The sequence below is a fragment of the Hippocampus bargibanti genome, linkage group LG04 (genome assembly GCF_051943395.1).
Source record: "Hippocampus bargibanti isolate YZ-2025 linkage group LG04, ASM5194339v1, whole genome shotgun sequence".
In the NCBI taxonomy this organism is placed as follows: Eukaryota; Metazoa; Chordata; class Actinopteri; order Syngnathiformes; family Syngnathidae; genus Hippocampus; species Hippocampus bargibanti.
Window position 1 is genome coordinate 9,265,001 of NC_142737.1, and position 22,157 is coordinate 9,287,157.

General features: G+C 39.4%; 1 protein-coding gene across 2 annotated transcripts in view; it reads right to left on the reverse strand.

The window, feature by feature from the left end:
- efna5b (ephrin A5b) overlaps positions 1–22,157 on the reverse strand; it is a 114,350-nt gene that overhangs the window by 6,805 nt on the left and 85,388 nt on the right. For both annotated transcript variants that reach the window (XM_088993874.1, XM_088993873.1), the window contains exon 3: positions 1–49. This exon is cut by the window's left edge and continues 17 nt beyond it. In XM_088993874.1, the coding sequence (XP_088850000.1) occupies positions 1–49 (49 nt within the window). The remainder of the gene's footprint in view (positions 50–22,157) is intronic.

Genomic DNA, 22,157 nt, shown 5'->3' on the forward strand with positions numbered 1-22,157 from the left:
ACCTTTAGCTTCAGGCAGGTCTTCTTGCCGTTCTCCGCGACGGTGGATGCTGGAAAACAAAACATATGCAAATTGGATATGAGTATTAATGGAGTGCAAGAGGCACCGCACGCAACAGACAGTGAGTCTACAAAAGAGAATTTGGGCCACATTTTAGATAAAATGTTGTTGTTTTTTCCTTTACAGACAGTGACAATTTTCCGCTCTCACAATTTTACTCTTATATGGGGCTCACCGGACTATAAGGCGCACCTTCAATGAATGAAAAAATGCCTAATTGCAGTGTTTGAAATAACGTCTGCCCGGAGGCCCGGGGCATCCAACTTTTACGTCGGGCGTACAACTTTTAAAACGTCTCGGCCTGGGTGGCCGACAACTTCTTCAAGAAATGTTTTTTTTTTTTTTTTAAATCAAACATTTGCTTTATTCAATAAAGCAAACGCTACAAGCAAACCACTACAAGCCACATGAACTCCTCTTTCTAAGCGCCTTTCAAAACTCCCAAGTACACTTCACAGTCACGGTACGTCCGAAGCACGAAGCAGGCTTCTGGTTGGCTGCCGTGCCGAGTATGCAAATTGCCAAACGAACGTTCGTAGATTGACAGAACCTCATCCCCAGAAGAAAGCTTCAAAGGAATCTAACAAAATTTATGACGCTACAAAACAAAAACATACAATATACCGTGACTGTAAAGTGTACTTGAGAGTTTTGAAAGGCCCTTAGAAAGAGGAGTCCACGTGGCTTGTAGCAGACAACGCAACGCAAACATTGCATTGTGCACCATGATGACAAACGACAACTGGAGTAAAAACTTCAGCAAGGGATATTTACCATAAATTAAGCAAGGGAGCATTTGTGGTAGGTACTTCATTTTAAAAAATCCTTTATAATTCGCAACAATGTTTATTTTTTTGCGATTAGTCGTCTTATTGTGTTTCAAGTTGTGAAAAATGGGGCAGGCAACTTTATGGCCGGGCAGGCAACTTTTCAGAGTTGTCTGCCCTGGTGTCCGCTAACTTTTTGTCATGAGTTTCAGACACTGCTAATTGCAATCTAATTATTAATTTTATTTTCCTGGTAAAATATGAAATGCACTATTCAGATTCATTTTGCGCCGGTAATGGGCACCATTTTCACAGCCCCACTTTGTTCTGCGTAAAGGTCTTGAGGAGCCTATGATGAATTTGTCAGCGCATAGCGCCGATGTGTTCTGTATGTGGAAATGTCGCGGCTTGGAATTGAAGCGAAATTTACATGGGGCAGGAGATGTGATACAATCTCTATAATCAATGGATGCTACAGCTTCGTGTTTGCTTTCAACATTTAGCTTGTAGCAGACGTGCACATTCCACCATGATGTCCCTGATCCACTGGTGAAAAGGAGGTTTTGATCCACTCCTCTTTTATCTAGAACAGCTACATACGACAAAAAGAGTGCGGAAAGCGCTTTGGATTGAATGACCGTCTGTGTCTTTGTGTTGTCACATTTTATATATATATATATATATTTTTTTTTTGTTATATTGACTTCAAGATGGCGCCGTGAGAGTAGCTGCCCTGTTTTTCTACATCTTCCTTTCCTCACTTTACTGCTGCAAAAGGTACATTTCTACACTGCGACACTAATAAAGACTAATCCAATCCATTTTCTGCACCCCATCCCATTGAAAGGCACATTTTGTACACGGTTGCATTCCAAAATAAAAAAATAAAAATACAACATTATCTTGTATTTGAGCTCAAGTACATCTGTTGTGTCCTTGGTGTGGACATACAAAAGGTACACGATAAAAGAACTGTATGTGCTACATGTTCTGTCAGGCAGAAGTGCTTTAAAAATCCTTGTATATATTTGTGAGTGTGCGTGTGTGTGTGTGTGTGTGTGTATTTGACCACTAATGGCCATGTGAGGTAGCAGGTGTTGTCTCCTGTAAGATGAGGATGGGGCAGGGACGGGGGCTAGCAATGGGGAGGGGGGGGGGGGGGTCAAACACATGTCACTCGGAGCGCGGGGAGAGGACAATGTGTGCATCCATCACGGCGAGCACTTTAAAAATACACACCGCTGTCTTAGGTCAGGACCTTGCGTTTAAAGACAAAATAAGAGTTCTTTTTTTCTCGACACTGCGCTTCTACATGCACTTTGTCTTTTCCGCCGTTGCCTGACGACCACACGACGGGGTGAGTTGAAGTTGTACGCGGATCATTCCACAGCTAACATAATGAGGCGATGAGGCTGTTTTCCCAAAGGCGAGCATTTGGGATCTGTCATGTCCTCCACTGTGAACTTTCACCTCCGGCCTCCCTTTTGTCTCCCTTCCAGCTGCGTCACCTTCACCTTTCGTCTGTCACCGTGCACAATGAGCCATCGAGAGCACCGCTGCGCCGTTCTGACACACTGACCACTGAATTTCGCATTGTTTGCGAGCGAGGGGTGGGACATAAAAAGTATGAGGGTGGAACATTGGACATGGGAGAACTCATTAAATGAAGGTGTTGATCTAGTCCAACGACACACACACACACACACGCACAATTTTTTTCTCACATTTCATGGAGAAACTAAAAATGTAATTCTTTGAAAACATCATTCGTGTGAAATTACTAATTTTGTAACAGACAAATCACAATAATAATAATAATAATAATAATAATAATAAAAATAGCAATACTATTAGCACTACTACTTACCATCACTACTACTGCTACTAGCAGTAATAATATTAATAATAATAATCAAAACAATAGTAGTAGTACTACTACTACCATTACTACTAATAACAATAGCAATAATAGCAGTACACCTACACCTACTCCTACTACTACTAATAATAATAATAATAACTTGTTGGCATTGCTAAAATGAAAATGAATCCAACTGAATGTGTTGAAGAACGTGGCTAGCTTGATGTTAGCTAGCTTAACACGCCCCCTCTATCATGAAATGTCAAAGCTTTCAGAAATTCAAAATATATTTGATAAGTACCTGATAAGTAGTGGTAGATAAATCACAATAATAGTATTACAATTAATATTAATAATATTACTACTACTACTACTACTACTACTACTACTACTAATTATAATAATAATAATAGCAATACTACTGCTACTACTACTACTAATAATAATAATAATACTGATGATGATGATTTATTATTATTAATTTGACAACAAAGTTGGCATTGCTAAAAAGAAAATGAATCCAACTGAATGTGTTGTAAAACGTGGCTAGCTTGATGTTAGCTAGCTTAAAATGTCCCCTCTATAATCAAAGCTATCAGAAATTCAAAATATATTTGTGAAGTAGCTCATGAGTAGTACACGGTTAACTGAATCCTGTGGCTCAGTGAAGGTACCCCCCCCCCCCCGTGTACATATTAAATATAGAAATCATTAGCTTATAAAATTTTACCGTTATTATCTACTTGGTCCGCAAAATCACATATTCTTCACTGGCCTTGCCTGCTTATGGGTCATAAACAAATTTGTGAGCTTGAACAATGAAAAATGAAAAAGCTTACATTTTTTACTGGTAAAACTGTGGTAAATTTATTGCTGGTCCGAATTACCGATTTGGCCTTGGCGGTGATAGTTACAGTATATTTGTACTCCCATTATGTACAGACAGAGTAAAAATCTACTGCTGACTTTCATTTTTTGGTTTCTAAAAGCTCCGTAAGACTTTTTGTCTCTCTGTCAGTGATATGACAGTCAGACACTGTGGACGAAGACTCAAACCCAGAAAGATTGTCCCTACTGCCGGCAGGAGACGCAGCCATTCATGACAGACGTCTGAATTCTGCAACCCTGTGCCAAGCTATTTATTGAGAGAATATGCAAATTAAAGTGATAAATTAGTTAAACATCAACACTTTCTTGATTAGAATGCCACACCTCTTGAGTTCTAAGCATGAACAGCTGTAAGCAATAAAACATTGTGTTTTCCATGAACTGATAAATTTGTAACCTGGCTAATGAGCTCTTCCTGTGCAAGATGTTAAAGTCGTAAATAACTTCAGTGATAAAGGAGTATCCCAAGTCCTAAAATCTGTGCGAAGGCCAGATCACCTAGATGAAGCTGACAGTTTAACTTTCTGGGTCTGTTGACCTGATTGACCCCAGGTTGTCTGTGCTTCAATTGTGTATTCAGTCTCACATGTTGGCTAAGCATATAACAGCATGAAACTTTTAAATATGATAACGTCTTATTTTGTCTAATCTCTATCACTCTCAAACGTGCACATCTAATATTTTTTCCTTCCCAAATTTTCACAGCTCATCAAGCCTCCATCTTGCCGGCATTGTACCTTGCAAGCTCTCCGTTAGCATTAGTGTTGTCGCAACATCGACTTTTATCTGTTCCTTGGTCATGTGTCGGGAAGTGAGCGCAGATCAGATGCGCCTTTCCATAGGAGCGAATAGAAAGCAAGCCTTTATCATTATTCTAGCGCACACTAATGAACCATGGCCATGGTCACTACACACACACACACACACCAAAACACACATTTTTGGTCCTTCTTATCCTCCACTATTATAAGTGATGCACACATAGAGGGAACAAACACACACATACACAGAAAGGCTCCAGATGTCTTATCTTCATCATGTCACCATCATTGTGGGCAGATCTGAGCCCCGACCATCGACACAAGCTACTTAGCGAAAGCAGCTGCTTGTGAGAGAAGTACGGGCTGCCATGAAAAAAAAAAGAAAAAGGCTAGGAGCGCGTGGAAGGGGTCTCTGTTGTGATGACAGTGACGCCAAGCTGCTGGGATATTTAGACATTTGTTCACAGCGCACAAGCTCTGCATTGAATGAGTTATAATAACATGACATGAGCTACAAGGGGGCTTTTTTTAAATACTTCATGCATGTGTACCTAAATGTTTATAGTGACTAAGCTACTCTTTGAATTTATCTCCACCCTAGTGGGAAAAGTCCACCAGCTAAGTCCGGATGTGTTGATGTCTGGAATGCTCCACATGACTGGGCTGTGTTGCAACTTCTACAAAGACAGATGAAGCTTTGGCTCCACATGCCTGTCTTGTTCGCAGAACCTCAATCTCTGGTAAGGATCCCTCCATCTTGGCCCATGCAAGCTCTTCCTGTGCCTGTTTAATTTGGATTAACGTGCTACAAAGGGGCAGTCTTATTGTTCTTGTCGGCTCTAAAAGCAACACCTGCTATTCTGGTTCCCATCAGGCTTCCTTCATCAATCTATGAGAAGAGAGGGTGGCATTAAGAGATGGGCAGAAGGGAGGTGGGGATATTTGCTGGGTCAGGACGCCGGGTCGGGTTACTTGTTCAAGCCCCGTCCCAAAGCCCGGTAATGGTCGGTCCCTGCAGTACATTGCATTATGCATCAGCATTAAGGCAAATGGAATGAAGCAGAATCCAATTACGGCTAAACAAACAGGTGGGCTCAATGCGGCTTAGCTGTTGTATTGTTTCAATCACACGCCGAGCCAAACCTTATTGCGTCTGTAATGTTATCTGCAAAACACATTTCCTTGACCGTTCCCTTTGAAAATTTCACAATGTCTGTGGCGGTCAAAAAAATGCTGTTTATATCGAGCTCAAAGAATTTCGACATACAAAATGATTCAAGGCTGGCGTAGTGGTTAGTATGTCTGCATCCCTGTGAGCAATATTTGATATTAACTCATTCACCGCCAGACATTTGTAAAAAGAGTTTTTGTCATTGTCACTCGAATTCCAAGACCCACAGAGTTTTCGGACTACATACATATTCAATGCAGCAATAGAAACTTTAGACTATCTTCTTTTATCAGAAAAAAAGAGTTAAATCATGTAAGCCAAAATGGCCAACTTCTTGTTGGTTGGTTGAGACATTTCCATGTGGTTCAACAAAATGGCTGCTGCCTACCAAAATGGCCGACATTCTCTTCAAATTCAAACATGGGTCATTATTATTATTATTATTATTATTATTATTATTATCATTATTATTATTATTATTATTATTATTATTAATAATAATGCCCATTCATTTAATGATAGACATTTTGCGTCTGTCAGTATGGTGTCTGGAGTTATCTGAGCTTTAAATGAGGGTGGCTATCAAAAATACAATGTAATACATATTGATTTATATGGCGCTTTAACAACAGCTGAGCAACAATATGTTGATTTAATCACTTTTATTTAAGATATTTGTACTGATGGCCTGGTTGGTTATATATAAAATAGTATTTTTTTACATTGACAACTATTTTCAATCACACCAAGACTTCAGAAAAAAAAAAAAACATTTAAGACTTAAACATGCTAATTAAGGCTTTATTTTTAGATTGATTTACGCACAGGTGTCAAAATTTTATTCAGCCCGCGAAAGCAAATTAAGCATGCCAGGTACAATGATGCTTGCTAAAGTCCGAACCAAAATTTGAAATTGTCCCATGTAAATCACAACAACAGTCATTTTTTTATCTTGAAATCGAAAACTAGTTATTCATTAATTTGTTGTGCACTCTATATGTACTATGTGGAGGGTATGAAACATTCCAATGGGTTCCCCAAATTCATAACAGCCCCCGAGAGGGAACCGTAACTACAATATGGCCCGCGGCAAAAAAATGAGTTTGACACCCTTGCTCTAACGGATCCCGAGATAAATATTCTGTCGTATGCTTTGGGTCACAGAGTCTGAACATAAATAGAGTGCAGCACATTTTAACATTAAAAATGGAATGCATTTGGAATATATCATCGGCCGTGAGAGTGATAAGAATGATGATTAACGTTGACATTTACACGCACAATTCCCATTGAACATATGCTGGTCATCACAGTTTGGCATTAACAGGACTTCCATTTTGAAATGAGTAGGGGACATGGATCTAAACTGCTTTTATTCCCTTTGATTTTATTCCTTGAATGGCATTTAAAATAAAGGATTTGAGATTACATTTTTGAGAAATATTTTATGTTGTTCAATTTTCTTCTTGGAGGGTTTTAATTTTTTTTTAAGTATGGCAATGATACGATTTTAGTCAAAACACCAAAAATTGTGATTGGAGATGAAGAATTGTCTCGCAAGGCCCTCTATTGGCCTGGCATATTAACAGATTACCGTATTTTCCGGTGTATAAAGCAGATGTGGTTTGTTATCGAGTGGCGTACTTTTGCTATTATGGCACCGAAAAAGACCCCACCACAGGCTAGTCGTAAACTGAAGAGGACAGAAAATTACGGTAGAGCAGAAGCAGGAGATCATCGAAAAGCACGAACGAGGTGTGCGTTTGTGTGATTTAGCATCCCAGTTCCAGTATGCTAAGTCGACTATTGCTACGTGTGGCTAAGAGTGTTTCTGTGTTGTCTAAGCAACTGTCTCAGGCAATAGATGAGGTTGAAAAACTTCTGTTGATTTGGATTAACGAAAAACAGCTAGCAGGGGACAGCGTGAGTGAGGGTATTATCGCCAAGAAAGCACGGCAACTTCACTTGGATATCATCAAGAGGCAACTACATCAACAACCATCACAAAGGTAAATAAAACGACTATTATACATTACAGTTTATTTCTTTCATTACAATACAATGGCACGTTTATTATACATAACATAAGGCATATTTTGTGTAGTTTTTAGGCTTATTTAGTCAAATTATGTTTTATGGGGACCTGGGAACGGATTATTCTCATTTTTAATGGTTTCTTATGGGAAATAAATGTTTGGCAGATGAACTTTTCGCCTTACACAGACTTTCTGGGAACCAATTAAGTTTGTGAGCTGAGGTATGACTGTATATGGAAAAAGTTTGAAAATACACCATTCATTGGAGGTGCGCCTTATACTCCAGTCTGCCTTATACACTGGAAAATGCGGTAATTTGTTGATTACACTTTGTATCGGCACAAAAAGTAGCGCAACCAAAAGGAAAACAAGATTTTCTTTCACATGTTTGAGCGCTGGATTGTCAGAACTGTAAAACATCTTTTCGGTGTTACTACGAACAGATTTCTTGTTCACAATCTCTTGGCTGTAAAGTCTTGTTAACATAGTGTGGGTTAAACAGAACAATGAGGAGTTCAACGCAGAGCATTACGATCCGAGTAGCGTTGCCACCTCGCTGGTGAAAGGTTGGTTTTGGCAAAATTACAGTTGTGTTTGAGAACAGCGGATTCCATCAGTCCGCGATTAAATAAACTAGCACCCAATAGAGACGACAACACTAGTAAATACACACAAAATGTTGCTTTGTGGACCATTTGTGGAATGTTTCCATTTGCAAAATTGTCTGAAAGAAGCAAATTTTTAAGTCATGCATCCAATGTCTAAAAAAATAGTAGACACATGGCAACAAATTGAAGAAAAAAAGGTAAAAAGTACAGATCATCACCGTGAATCTACATGCACGCTTATGCTTGTCTGCAAGCTGTGCAAGAGTAAGAAGATGGAAGAGCATCCACAGTGACGAGGCACATTAAGCAGATGCTACTGCGGCGACCAGCGCTATAGGAAAAGCTATGATGAAGTAGGGAAATAGAAGGACTTGGCTCTACGCAGCTGTGGAAGCATGTTCCAATCTCTGGGCATCTTCCAGAATTTGGAGAGCAAATTCATTACTTTGGCAACCATTACCAAGGTAAAGAGGTTACATCAATGAGAAATAATAAGGGTGAAAAAGGAAGCGTGTCTGCATGTTCTTTTTCATTTGCTTCCTTGTAAATCAAATGAATCTGTTGTTGAATGACGGTTACTAAAACGTGACTATTCTGGCACGTGGAAACCGTTTTGCACAGGTGTCAAAGTCAAGGCCCGGGGGCCAGATCTGGCCCGCCACATCACTTTATTCGGCCCATGACAGCAAATCAAACTTGTGAAATTCCATGATGCTTGCTAAAAAGCCAAAATTTCAAATTGTCGTGTGTAAACCACAATAACAGTCATTATTCTTGACAAATCTCAGCAGAGAGCCAGAGTCGACTTGACAATGAAACATTTTCATATACAGTGATACTTCCGCATACAAATGCTTCAGCTCACGAACTTTTCGCCTCACAAACATTGAATTCGCGAGCATATAGTCTCGGCTGAACTAGTTTTCGGTGGATGAACCAAACCACACGGCGCCACAGTGGCTGGCGGACTAGTTTTCATCACCCCCTTTCTTTTCTGCAGACGTAGTTTGTTATCGAGTGTAATACTTTTACTATTATGGGACCGAAAAAGACCCCACCACATGCTAGTGTTGAGCCGAAGAAGACACAAAACAAAATTACGGGCAAGCAGAAGATTATCAAAAAACACAAACGAGGTGTGCGTTTGTGTGACTTAGCGTCCCAATACCAGTACGCTAAGTCGACCATTGCTACCATCCGTAAGAACAAGGAAGCTATTAAAGGTGCGTGTGTGGCTAAGGGTGTTTCTGTGTTGTCTAAGCAACGGTCTCAGGCAATGAAGGACGTTGAAAAACTTCTGTTGATTTGTCTTAACAAAAAGCAGCTAGCAGGGGACAGTGTGAGTGAGGGAATTATCGCAGAGAAAGCACGGCAACTTCACTTGGATATCATCAAGAGGCAACTACACCAACGACCACCACAAAGGTAAATAAAATGACTTTATTATACTGTACAGTTTATTCCCTTAATTACAATACAATAGCACATTCATAATACATAAAGTAAGGTAAGGTAGGACCTGGAAACTAATTTTAATGGTTTCTTATGGGAAATAAATGTTCGGAAGACAAACTTTTTGCCTTACACACACTTTCTGGGAACCAATTAAGTTTGTGAGCTGAGGTCTCACTGTATTCAAATACACAATAAACCGTGATTCACGGACGGCAGGTGACGTTGAGCTTTTTAAAGCGGTCACGCCTTCATAAATCAGAGGACATCATGTTTCATTGCTGCACTTAGTCGATCTCCCAGAATCATAATATCGTCGTGATGGTCTTGGTTATCACCCAATGCGGAAAGCGCAAGCCCTAGTGTGCGTGCATAAATAATCCTAATGACGGACGAGAAACGGTGAGGGGTTGCGAGGGACAACAAATGCATGGGAAATAAGCAATTAAGTACAATTGGTAATTATCAATATGGGTCACAAGTTAACAGCCAAAGATAGCTTGTCCTTGTCTTCATGATGGTGAATTATGATGAGCTTGGAAAGGCAAGCATGAATAATCGCAGTCGGCAAAAACGGGCACGCGCAGTGAATCAGTGCTCACCGATTTGGAATTCCTTTTTGTTTTTGTTCCCCCCCCAAAAAAAAAAATATTTTATTTCTTTTTCACATTGACGGTTTGTTTCTGTTTGGTTCACTCATTCACTGCCAGATGTGCAAAAACGTGTCCACTCCAGTGACAGGGTTTTTGTCATTTTCACTCCAATTGCAGTTTTAGGACTACACAAAGGCGAATCCAATCCATTCAATTCAACATAAGACACCTTAGATTCTTCTTTCATCAGAAAAAAGAGTTAATTCCTAAGTTATATGGGTCTGGAGTTATCTGATCTTGAAATGGGGGCGGCTGTCCAAATACAATACAATGTAATACAATACAATACAACTGAAGCTGTAACAAAGCGCTAACATAGACAAAAGGCGAATGCTGCCCCCTCATGGAAGGGAATAAAACATTGCCAGAAGTCTGACCAGCACTTTATTGGCACCCACCCCCCGTAAGAAAAAACAAAACCCAAACAAATATCGGAATGGCGCTCCACGTCATATTTTCAATTCCCGAATAAATTCTGAAATGGCAGTGAATGATTTAATAAAAAATGACTCAGATTGAGTGAGGAGTGGCACGGTGATTGAGTGGATAGCATGTTGATCACACAGTGCAGAAGAACTAGGTTTGATTTCGGCTCTGGCCTTCCTGTGTGGTGTTTGCATGTTATCCTGGTACATGCGTGGCTTTTCAACTGGTATTCCTTTTTTCTCCCATATTCCAAAAAACATGCTTGGGAGGTTAATAGAACACTAAATTGTTTCGATAGGTGTGCGTTTGAACATGGATTGTTCGTCTTTGTTTACCCTGCGATTGCCTGGCTACTAGCTTAGGGTGTCCCTCGCCTACTGCCCAAAGATGGCTTGAATCTTTCACCAGCACACCCCGCGACCTTTGTGAGGATTAAGCGGCTCAAGGAATAGATGGATGTGTTGGAATATAGATAAAACAAACGAGTATTTGAACTTGATGTGCTGTAGAAACACAGTCGCCAAAGAGGCAGTGGGATGGATATCAGCCCATCTATCAATAATAATGCTTTCTTGACAGTGCGCAGCGACTACCCCTCTTCATTCACGTATGTAGAAGAAGGACGATGCATGCTGACATGTGTGAAGGTCCGAGGCACATAACTCCAGACCGTCAGCTGACTTGCGGATGCCAGTGACAGTCTTGATTCTTCATAAGGACTGATGAGAGGGACGTGAGACGACGGCGCTCATATGCCGGGATTCATCTTTGTGCCATCAATGGAATGCTGCCAGCTTTTTGTCCCCTTTAAATCAGCTGCCCAAAGTGTGAGCAAAAACGAACCCTGAACCCAAAGCTCAGACTGCGGTATGCCTCTTTATACAATATTCCAGGGCAAGAATCATGGTATCAAATGAAAATAAATACTTGATGAAATATCGCTGATGAACACTGAGGGATGCTGTCACCCAGCCTCAAGAATTAACTGGCTACTATAAAACCGATGGTCAGCGTGGGGGGTTCTCTGGGTGGTCCGGCTCCCTCCCACATTCCAAGAATTTGGTCGATAGGTTCGCTAAAGACCCCTAATGTCAATTCGTGTGTAAGGATGTCCTGATATTGGCTAACATGTGACCTGAATGATGACATGCATGTTGGAAAATGGACAATAAAACAGATTAATCCATCATGGCGTTGTATGTGCCGCCTCCAGCGGCAGTGAGAAGAATCGGAATGAAACTGGAAGGGTCAAGGTGAACTTTAATATCCCAAGGGGCCATCTGATTGGATATTAAGTAAGTGATTGAAGGCAATGACAGGAGCTTACGAACGCTTTAGCTCACGAACATTAAATTTGCGAGCATATAGTCTTCGCTGACAAACTAGTTTTCGGCGGACGAACCAAACGACACAGCGCCACGGTGGCTGGCGGACTAGTTTTCCACACCCCCTTTGAGTGCAGATGTGGTTTGTTATTGAGTGTAGTACTTTTGCTATTATGGGACCGAAAAAGACACCACCACATGCTAGTGTTAAGCCGAAGAGGACACAAAAGAAAATGATGGTCGAGCAGAAGAAAGAGATCATCGAAAAACACGAACGAGGTGTGCGTTTTATGTGACTTCGCATCCCAGTACCAGTATGCTAAATCGACCATTGCTACGTGTGGCGAAGGGTGTTTCTGTGTTGTCTAAGCAACGGTCTCAGGCAATAGAACAGGTTGAAAAACTTCTGTTGATTTGGATTAACGAAAAGCAGCTAGCAGGGGACGTGATTGAGGGTATTATCGCCGAGGAAGCACCCCAACTTCACTTAATCATTAAGAGGCAACTACATCAATGACCAGCACAAAGCAAATAAAATGACTTTAGTTTATAGTACAGTTTATTTATTTCATTACAATCCCATAGCACGTTTATTATACATAACGTATATTTTGTGTAGTTTTAAGGCTTATTTAGTCAAAAAATATGTTTTATGCTGACCTGGGAACGGATTATTCTCATTTTTAATGGTTTCTTATGGGAAATAAATGTTTGGCAGATGAACTTTTCGCCTTACACTTTCTGGGAGCCAATTACGTTTGTGAGCTGAAGTATGACTGTAAATCTAATATTGATGATATCTAATATTGTGTTAAATTCATACTGTTTCCATATTATGTAATTTACAACAGATTCTTTTTTTTTAGACACAGTGGAGTTTTTTGGTGTTCAATCACTTTACATGTTTTGGTGTGCACATGTAAGGTAATTGAATGCCTAAAAACTCCACTGTCTCTAAAAAAGAATCTGTTGTAAATTAGATTATCATTCTTAATATGGGTGTTAGATCATTTTAGCAACAAGACTATTTGACGATACACTTGCACAAATGCGATCCAGTTTTAAAACCTGGAGGAAAACTGCAACGAAAAAAAATGTTTTTTTTTTGTGTTTTGATTGATTGACACGTGACACTTCATGAGAGGCGAGAGAGACCCTGGGCTGATTGACATTCAATCACACGGCAGTCATTTTAGAGTTGTCAATTATCATTACTTGCATATTTCGGGAATGTGGGAGTAAGTATGCAGGAAAAAAAGTGGGTTGGGAAAACTTGAAAATGGCACAGAGGAAGGCTGAAATCAAGATTCAAACCAGGAACCAAATCCACAGCACTGTAAGGCAAACATGATACAAACGGCAATACTATCAAAGAAAATGAAGACCACATGGAGCATTCTTCAGATGTTGTTTCTTCAACGGACACATCATTCCGACTTTCTTTTTTTTCAGGCTTCACTGTACCAAATGCTTTGCTCTTTGACAATCACCGCACGACCACATCAAGTAGCTCATCCAGTCTGCCTCCTTATCTGTTCTGATGAGACGATATTGGATATCTGCCCTCTTCCAGATTAAAATAACTCCAATACAAGACGGTGTCCATATTATGGAGAGAAAAAAATAAAATAGAATAAAGATGCTTGCATCAGCATTCTGGGAGATGGCTTTCACTTAAACCGCGGCAGCCTTGTGATCCTTGACCCGAGAGGGGCTCCCGCTGTCCTCGCTTATCTTCCCCTGTCTGTCCAAGAAACTCACTCAGTCTTAATGCCATCTTTTGCTGAATTGCTTATGTATGCGGTCAGCGCAACGTTTTAATCCCAGTGTTGATTCCAACACACACTGACAAGAATCCGCCATAGACGAAAAGCTTTTTAAAAAAACAGCACTTCAGACGCCCCCCCCCCCTTTTTTTTTTTTTTTTTTTATTTCCGCAAGTCACATTTCAGATTTAGCCCCACTTTGCTACATGTTGCGTTGCAGCAAAGCATACAATGAAAATATTAGTCCAATAAAAAGGCAAAACGGTGGAAACCCAGAGGTAGACCACAATCCGTTTGGAGACATTGGTTGATATCGAATTTGTTCATACCGTATGGACATGACATTTTTTTTAATAATCTGTTGCAAGGTCATATGTTGATGCTTTTGTATGAGCTTTCTTTGTTGTGTGTGAAAAAAAAATGAACATTTTAAAATTCACTACATTCATACCTCGTGATGGGCTGTACACTGTATGCTCAGTTTTTTTTCTTTAGAGGATTTATTATGACAAAATATACGTTAACTCTACCCTCTTTATTTATTTATCCACTTATTTATTTATTGATTGATTGATTGATTGATTGATTGATTGATCCATTTATTTATCCACTTATTTATACAGTTATGTATCCATGTATTTATTTAACCCACCTATTTAGAATCACATTTTATGTGTCACTCTTTCTCTTGTTTCTATTTATAACTGTATTTTATTTTTTGTGTTCTATTTGTGATTGTATTTTATTTATTATAGTACCTATGATTGTCTGTGCCTGTAAAGTGTCCTTGAGAGCTTTGAACGGCACTTAAAATGAAATGTATTATATTTATTATTATTATTATAATAAAAAGGCTCCCGCCATGGACAGTAATGGCACTCAACCATTCAATATCTGCAGGCCTGTTTCTATAGACTGTCAGTCGCGAGTGTTAACGAGTATGTGTATGCTTATTTAGTTTTTTTTAACTTTATGTTACTTCCGGGTTGAGTGAACGCTGGTGCGTGTGGCTGCCGCTGCTCACCCGCAAAAAAAAATATCCTGTGACTGTAAAGTGTCCTTGAAAGTTTTGAAAGCCGCTTATAAATGAAATGTATTATTATTATTATTACTATTATTATTTATTTATCCACTTATTTATTTATTTTCCTGTCCTTTTCGGCCATATTGATTTCATAAAAGTTCTGATAACTCACACAATATACTCATAAAATGCCTGAGGATGACAAGAGGCTGATATGAAAGAAAACTGAAGAAGGATGACTTGCGTGTGAGTGAGTACACTTCACCTGCACCGCTAGTGCTCACGAATCAGTTTTATTTAGCGGATCAGAGAAAGCCGCCTCATCTTATTTAATTCCTTCAAATGCAACAAAAATCACCTGTCGACCCGCAGTCAACTTGAGGGGCGAAAACATCATTAAGCGGCTCTTTCTACACATAAATATGTTGTGACGTCTTTAATACTAATCTACAAACAAGAAAGATAATCAATCATACCTTTGACAATTCATTTTGTTTTCATTCTGCTTTCCTTCAGCCTCTGAGGTTTATGAGAGACCAGAAACGGCCGATATTGTCGGTTATACATGCATGAATTATATTTATGTATTCCATTACGTACTATATCAAATAATTACATACCGGTGGATTATGTGCTGGAATATTGATCAAGGTAAAACCCCATTGAGAATTTTGAAATAATGTATGTTATCAGTAGCTTGAATTACATTCAACCATCCTCTTATATAAGTCGGTCCAATATTTATGATGAATCTGAGCATTCAAGGATCGTGGCCTCAGTCTCAGGACACACTGACATTTATGCCAGGTGTAGGTGTGCGGTATAGCCTACTTGGGCGACTAATGATGCATACAATTTTCTATATTAGCCACACAGCACCACCCTACACGATGCACGCACACGGCCAAGGAAAATGTACGACAAGGTCACTAACTGAGGAATATATGTTGAGTGGCTCTGCCCGTCAACACCTTTCACAATGAAAATGTGATGTCGTCTTTATTCATGGAGTTGCGGCAACATTATATGTAGATGTGATTGGATTTTTTTTTCCTTTGGTAATTACTTTTCCTGCAAGGAACTAAAGGCTGATTTTTTTGTGCAAATTACTAACAAGTCATTCAAGCATGACATTTGTATGACTGAAATACAATATGGAAAATGTTATTAGTTGGAAAGGCATTGATTAAAAAGGTGGCTTTTGTGGTCTGAGCCTGTTTACTGTTACCCCTTGCATGTTATGTGACACACCCCAGGGATCATACTTAGGGCCGTTTTTATTTTTCATTTTTAAGGCAGTGATACCTTGGCTTATGAACTTAATTGCTTCCCAGACAGAGTGTGTAAGGCGAAAGGTGTGTATCCCAAAAATTAATTTCCCATAGGAAACCATTAAAATGAGAATAATCCGTTCCCAGGTCCCCATAAAACATAATTTTCTAAGCCTTATAACTACACAAAATATACCTTATTTTATGTTTAATAAATGTGCTATGGTATTATAATTAAAGAAATAAACTGTACTATATCATGAAGTCGTTTTATTTACCTTTGTGGTGGTCGTTGATGGCTTGATGGAATGGAGTGGCCGGTTTCCTCAGCATTAAACAGTTGATGAGGAACGTAACCTTCTTTCACCATCTTGAGGAATGATCCCTTTTAGGCGCGTTCTCTGTGATAATTGTATCTAGTTCCTCATCAATTGTGTTCTGTTGAGCTGGGTTGATAGCTTTTTGCATCAGGTGGCCAGATGGCTTGTGCGGGTTATTTGTGGAGCCTGATTGATGGGAATTTTAACCTTGCAGTCTACACTCTGCCTTTCAACTATCAAAGTTGAAACTCTCTCATTGTCGTCTGCCTGTCTCTTTAATGTTTAAACCACGCCCCCTCACTGCTGCGTTCTTGACCAATCACGTGGCTTTAACCGAAGACTGGGGTCGGGGAATAGAGGAGAAAAACAGCCGGCTGCCATTTTGTTGCTAGGAGAACGGGCTCGTTCGCGAACGACACATCACTCATTGAGGCAGCTCTGTGTACAAATAAAGTTCATATGCCAAAGTAAAGTTTGTATGCCAAGGTAAAATTTTCTTAAATGTAACGTTCGTAAACCGAAAAGTTCGTAAGCCAAGGGGTTCGTACACCGAGGTATCACTGTAGTTTGATTGAGTGATTTGGCATCCTGGACTAGCTGTTAATATGTCCGCCTCACAGATCAAGGTTCTGATTCTCAGTTCTGGCTCAGTGCTTGCATGGATTTTATACAAGCACTTGGGGTTCCTCCCACAAACGGCATTTTAGGTTTATTGCGGAATATATCGTCCATAAAATAAATGTGACTAAGGATGCGAAGACTTAATTGTCTATGCATTCTGCAAGTGGCCAACATTTCTCTGAGACTTTGTTAGTGGATTGCACAGGAGAGCGCATACACTATTTTTTAAAAGCAAATTCGGATAAAACCGTGTATTTGATTCATGTGTTTTTGCCGTTACAGCCTGCTTGCATTGGGGGCATGTTGAACTGCCTCTGACCAACCAAATCCAATAGATGGAGCTGAAGCAACAACATTTGAGTGGCACACCCTATATTTGCATGTCATAAATACCAAAAGTCAACAAGATTGAGCGTTCAGAATTCTGTAAACGATTTTCTCATACACGTTCACACACAGGCACTTATAAGGCAGCCAATAAGGGATTTGACTGCTCGAGGGCTCTATATTTTTTTCTTTTTTTTTTCTACCCTTCATTTCCCAAATCAAGTCGTTCCATTATTAATTGTCTCGACAATGCTATTTCTTTTTTGTCTGTAATCATCCTTGAATCCGTCATAATTAATCTTTCTTGGAGTAACCTTGGATAGCTGATCGCATTGCTTTGGGCTTCTTGTTTGTTCAGGAATGAACAGTTTAATTACAGACCTCAGCATGACGCCTCTGCATTAAATCTGCAACATTTTACCCCCCTAGTCAAACCGCTTAGGAGTCGCTACCAAAAATCCATCTGCTTAGAAAGGCATTTGGATAATGTGGCATTTTGTATCCAAATCTAACTTCATGTCTGTTTACTTCACAAGATTGGTACAGACACGGAAAATGAGCAGATATTTCAATATTTGGACATATGACTGAAAATAATGAAATAACTGAATAATCAAAAAAGGAAAAAAATACACAAGCAGTTTCTTGAGGCTTTGTGTCACCATGAATAATAAGATCAGCAAGCTTCAAATAGTTATAACACCATAAATCACAATAGCTGTTGGCAAATAAAGAGCCAAAAGAACACATATTCGCATGAACAAAAGGTGTTTAGCTATGCTAAAAGTAGGTAACCAAGGTCAAATGATGATTTACTTTAGCGAGCTAGCGTGTGATGAATGTAAAATTGATTACGGCTTTAGATACTGTACTACTGTTGTCACCCTTTTGCAGTTTCGCAACAGTTGGCTCTAACTCTCCCTTGTTAATACAATGAACCTAGCTTGTAAGCACGTAGCGCAAACAGGAAATAGACAGTGTCCTGTAACAATATTTAACACTCCGATGACCAGAAAGCAAAGCCAGCAGACCCGCTGGTGGCACACAAACAAGATTAGTCAAAGATTTTCCGCAGCTGTGGCATTCAGTTTTGCTCTTTTAAAAGGATTAGAGATAAAAGATTAGCGATAATCAAGTCTGAGCCGCTGATTTTTTTTCCTTCCTCATGTTTGTTCCACCATCTTAACTCCTGAATATTCACAATAACGGCATATTAAACCCAAATGTAACCTGAGAGAATAACAGTAATTAGGTTCCGCCGTCTCGTGCTTCAATTTAAGTGCCTCCGTTGAACACTTGAATTTATTACTGGATTATTGCAAACCGCAATCAGAATACAAAGATGGCAGGCGGAGAGATCCGCCGTAGCTTGGAGAATACATCGGCCGATCCTCGTGATGACGATAGTGGAGACGAAAACAGTCGATGAACGAATGGTACGAGTGTAGCTAGCGCAACATAACTACCTTTCTATCTTCCTTCAACTCGACATTCCGTCCACCAAAAAGACAGCCCAATCCGTCAGCAACAATCCCGCCTGCTTTTTATGGACATTGGAGCTGGTCACAATGGCGGCGGGAAATCACATGTCAGACAACTTCATGCTAGATGACTTTAATATCCGCCCTGCTAGCCAGAGAGGATTCACGCTAGAATCATTCAATAGCCAATGAAGCCGCGGGCCACTAAACCAATACGACGGTCGAACGCATGTGTTCCACGGCAAACCTCGTCGGTTGCGGGTGTAATTTAATCCGGAAAGGCATCTTTTAGCAGTAAAAAAATAAATAGAAATAAACGTCGCAAGTTGAAACATGAGAAAGCGGAGGAGTCGTGTAACCCTCCGCTAACCCCGATCAAGCTCCTCTCATCTTCATTAGCATGACACTGTATCGTTTTGGTCTCAATGACAAGGAGCATATTGCAAATTTTGATGAAGATAAATTGTCAAATAAGTACAAGGTCTCCGTCTTAGTTTTCCAGATTGCGCTTCGGCACAGAAACAACAGCCCACTTGGTGAGGGTCCTATTAAATTGCGATGGAGCAGAACAAGAGAGAAAAAAAATGCGAAAAGATGTCTGGATAAAAATCTAAGGTTACGCTTTGGTTAACTGCGTCATAAAAAAGTTCCCGATGGAGGAAACACATCTTGGCACTTAAACCCCCAAGTCAGCTGACCCCTTCTGTGCTGTGGCTTGTGGAGAAAACACAATAAAATAAAGTTCACAGGCAACCTCACATGATGGTCTCGGGCTGGATGATGAATTTAAAAATAATGCATGTATAAACGGCAAGAGTAAACAAGGACTGACACATTTCAGCTTTTTACTCATTCACTGCCAGACGTGAAAAACAGCAGACATTTTGTTTTTCTACTTCTTTCATTCCTTGCATCTTCCTTTCATAACTTTGCTGCTGGGAAATGTAAATTTCTTCACTACGAGACTAATAAAAGTGAATCAAGAAAATGTGTCCACTCCAGTGCCAGGGTTTTTGTCACTCGAATTCCAGGACCCACAGAATATTGAGTTTTAGGACTACATAAACATTCAATGCAGCATAAGAAACCTTAGAATCTAAGGTTTCTTAGTGGAGAAACCTTGGAAGAAGGAAGAAACCTTAGAATCTAAGGTTTCTTATGCTGCATTGAATGTTTATGTAGTCCTAAAACTCAATATTCTGTGGGTCCTGGAATTTGAGTGACAAAAACCCTGGCACTGGAGTGGACACATTTTCTATAATCTAAATCTTAGATTATCTTCTTTCATCAGATAAAATAGGTAATTCCTAAATTATATGGGTCTGGAGTTATATGACCTTGAAATGTGGGTGGCTCTCCAAAATACATGGTGACCCAAAAAGATGCGTACCCATAAAAATTTCAATTGTGGCTTTGATTAAAAAGCTATTTATTTCAAATTACAACCACACATTATTCCATTTATGGATGACCGTCATTCATCAGAGTTTCAGCTATTTCTGTCAATTTTTAGTTAATTTATGGCTTTCCCAAAATGTGTTCCAAATGTCAATTTTGTGGCAAGCAAACCTGTACTCGTCTGACAAAGTTGTCAATAACTTTTACACACTCCTCTTTCGGAGAAAAGCAGTGAGGGACTTAGCAGGACGCATCTTTTTGGGTCACCATGTACAATGCAATTCATACATATTGGTTGATATAGCGCTTTAACAACAGCTGAATGAGTGGCAGTGAATGAGTTAAAAAGGCGCCACCAATGAAATATGATGTATAGCATGGTGTTCCTGCAAGGAATCGATTTTTTTTAGCCTCCACAGAGAAGATTTTGTTACAAATGCATAGGGCGTGGACTGAGAAAAAAAATGATGCCGCTTTGGGAATTGTACTTTCTTCATTTACTTCTAATTTGACAGCAATGCATCATTTAGCGATCATGGAAATGTGTTTTATACTGGCGGAAGTATGTCGTTCTCGTCAATGTGGTGTTTGAGCGTTCGATTAAGATGGCCTGCAGACAGATTTGTTTTCCCTCATTAGCACAAAAAGTGCACCAACCTTAATTTTTTTTCTTCTTCCAAAGATGGAATCGATAATACATTAACCAGACACGGAAAAAAAGCACTTCGAGAACATAAACGTCCCACCAATTTTCAAATTATGCATTAAATTTGTCATATTGCAGCGACTGCGCCCACTCTTCCATCTCACAAGAGTATTTCGAGGGAGGAAAAACTTCCCTCAATTGTCACTTCTGCCATAAAGGCCTTAACTTAATTTAGGATTAAAAATGAATATTTTAACACTTACAGTAAATAAAATGTTCTGTGATAAAGCTACATCTCCATAAATTAGAATATGGTGTGAAATACTTTATGATAGTCGTTACATTAATAAGGAGACACTCATTAATTCTTTGCATACTTGATTTCATTCTTTAAAATCTTGATGACTAAAGCTTACGGCTCATGAAAATATATTTGGCTACGATAATGAACAATCAAAATGATTTGAACATAAAAATTAAGGAGAACAGGGTGTCGACAATGTATTCATCTGTACAGTATTAAATGGATCTATACACTGTTGCACTTTCTGAATAGAATGACTGCAATACATGCATTTTAATACATTTGTTTTTAGTTTACAGAAATTCATCTCTATTATTGTCAAGTCAATTTATTGATTGACTGTACAGCACGATCTGGTCTTTAGACTTTGAAATTCTCTTACCAATATTTTGGAATATTTATTGCCTGGAAATTTAAAGGATAACCGACGCCTCCGAAAAAGTGTGTCCATAATTTGTAAAATCACTTGAAATGACTTCTACTGAGCGTATTTTACAAAGATTCCACCGCATATAGCTATATTTTACGTTTTAAGACTCGCGCTGAATATTCAGGAAGTCTTGTTTTCGAGTTGGTGACGATTTCAGACGTGACATCACGTCTGGAACCCCCCTGACCGAGAAAGCGACTCACAATGCATTTTGGGTAGTTTGTTTGGTCTGAAAACTTCGTGTTGATCCGTGTTGATGGCGAAATTAGAAGGAAAACACATAAATAACGCGATGGTGAATCATTGTGTGTTGCACCAAGACTACTATTTGATAATAGTTGACACATATTCCCAGCAGACAAATCAGCCCATTTCCAACGGAGCTTGGGCGCCATCTTATGCATTTTCTGGGACGCTACATTGGAATCTTGATGGCTCGAATTGATTTTCTTTAATCGATTGCAAACATTTATGCTTTCCTCTTCAGAACTATTTGAATCATATTCATAACTGGATGAGTGACAAGAAAGCATCTTCTCCGAATCGTTTTTCTGATGTCAG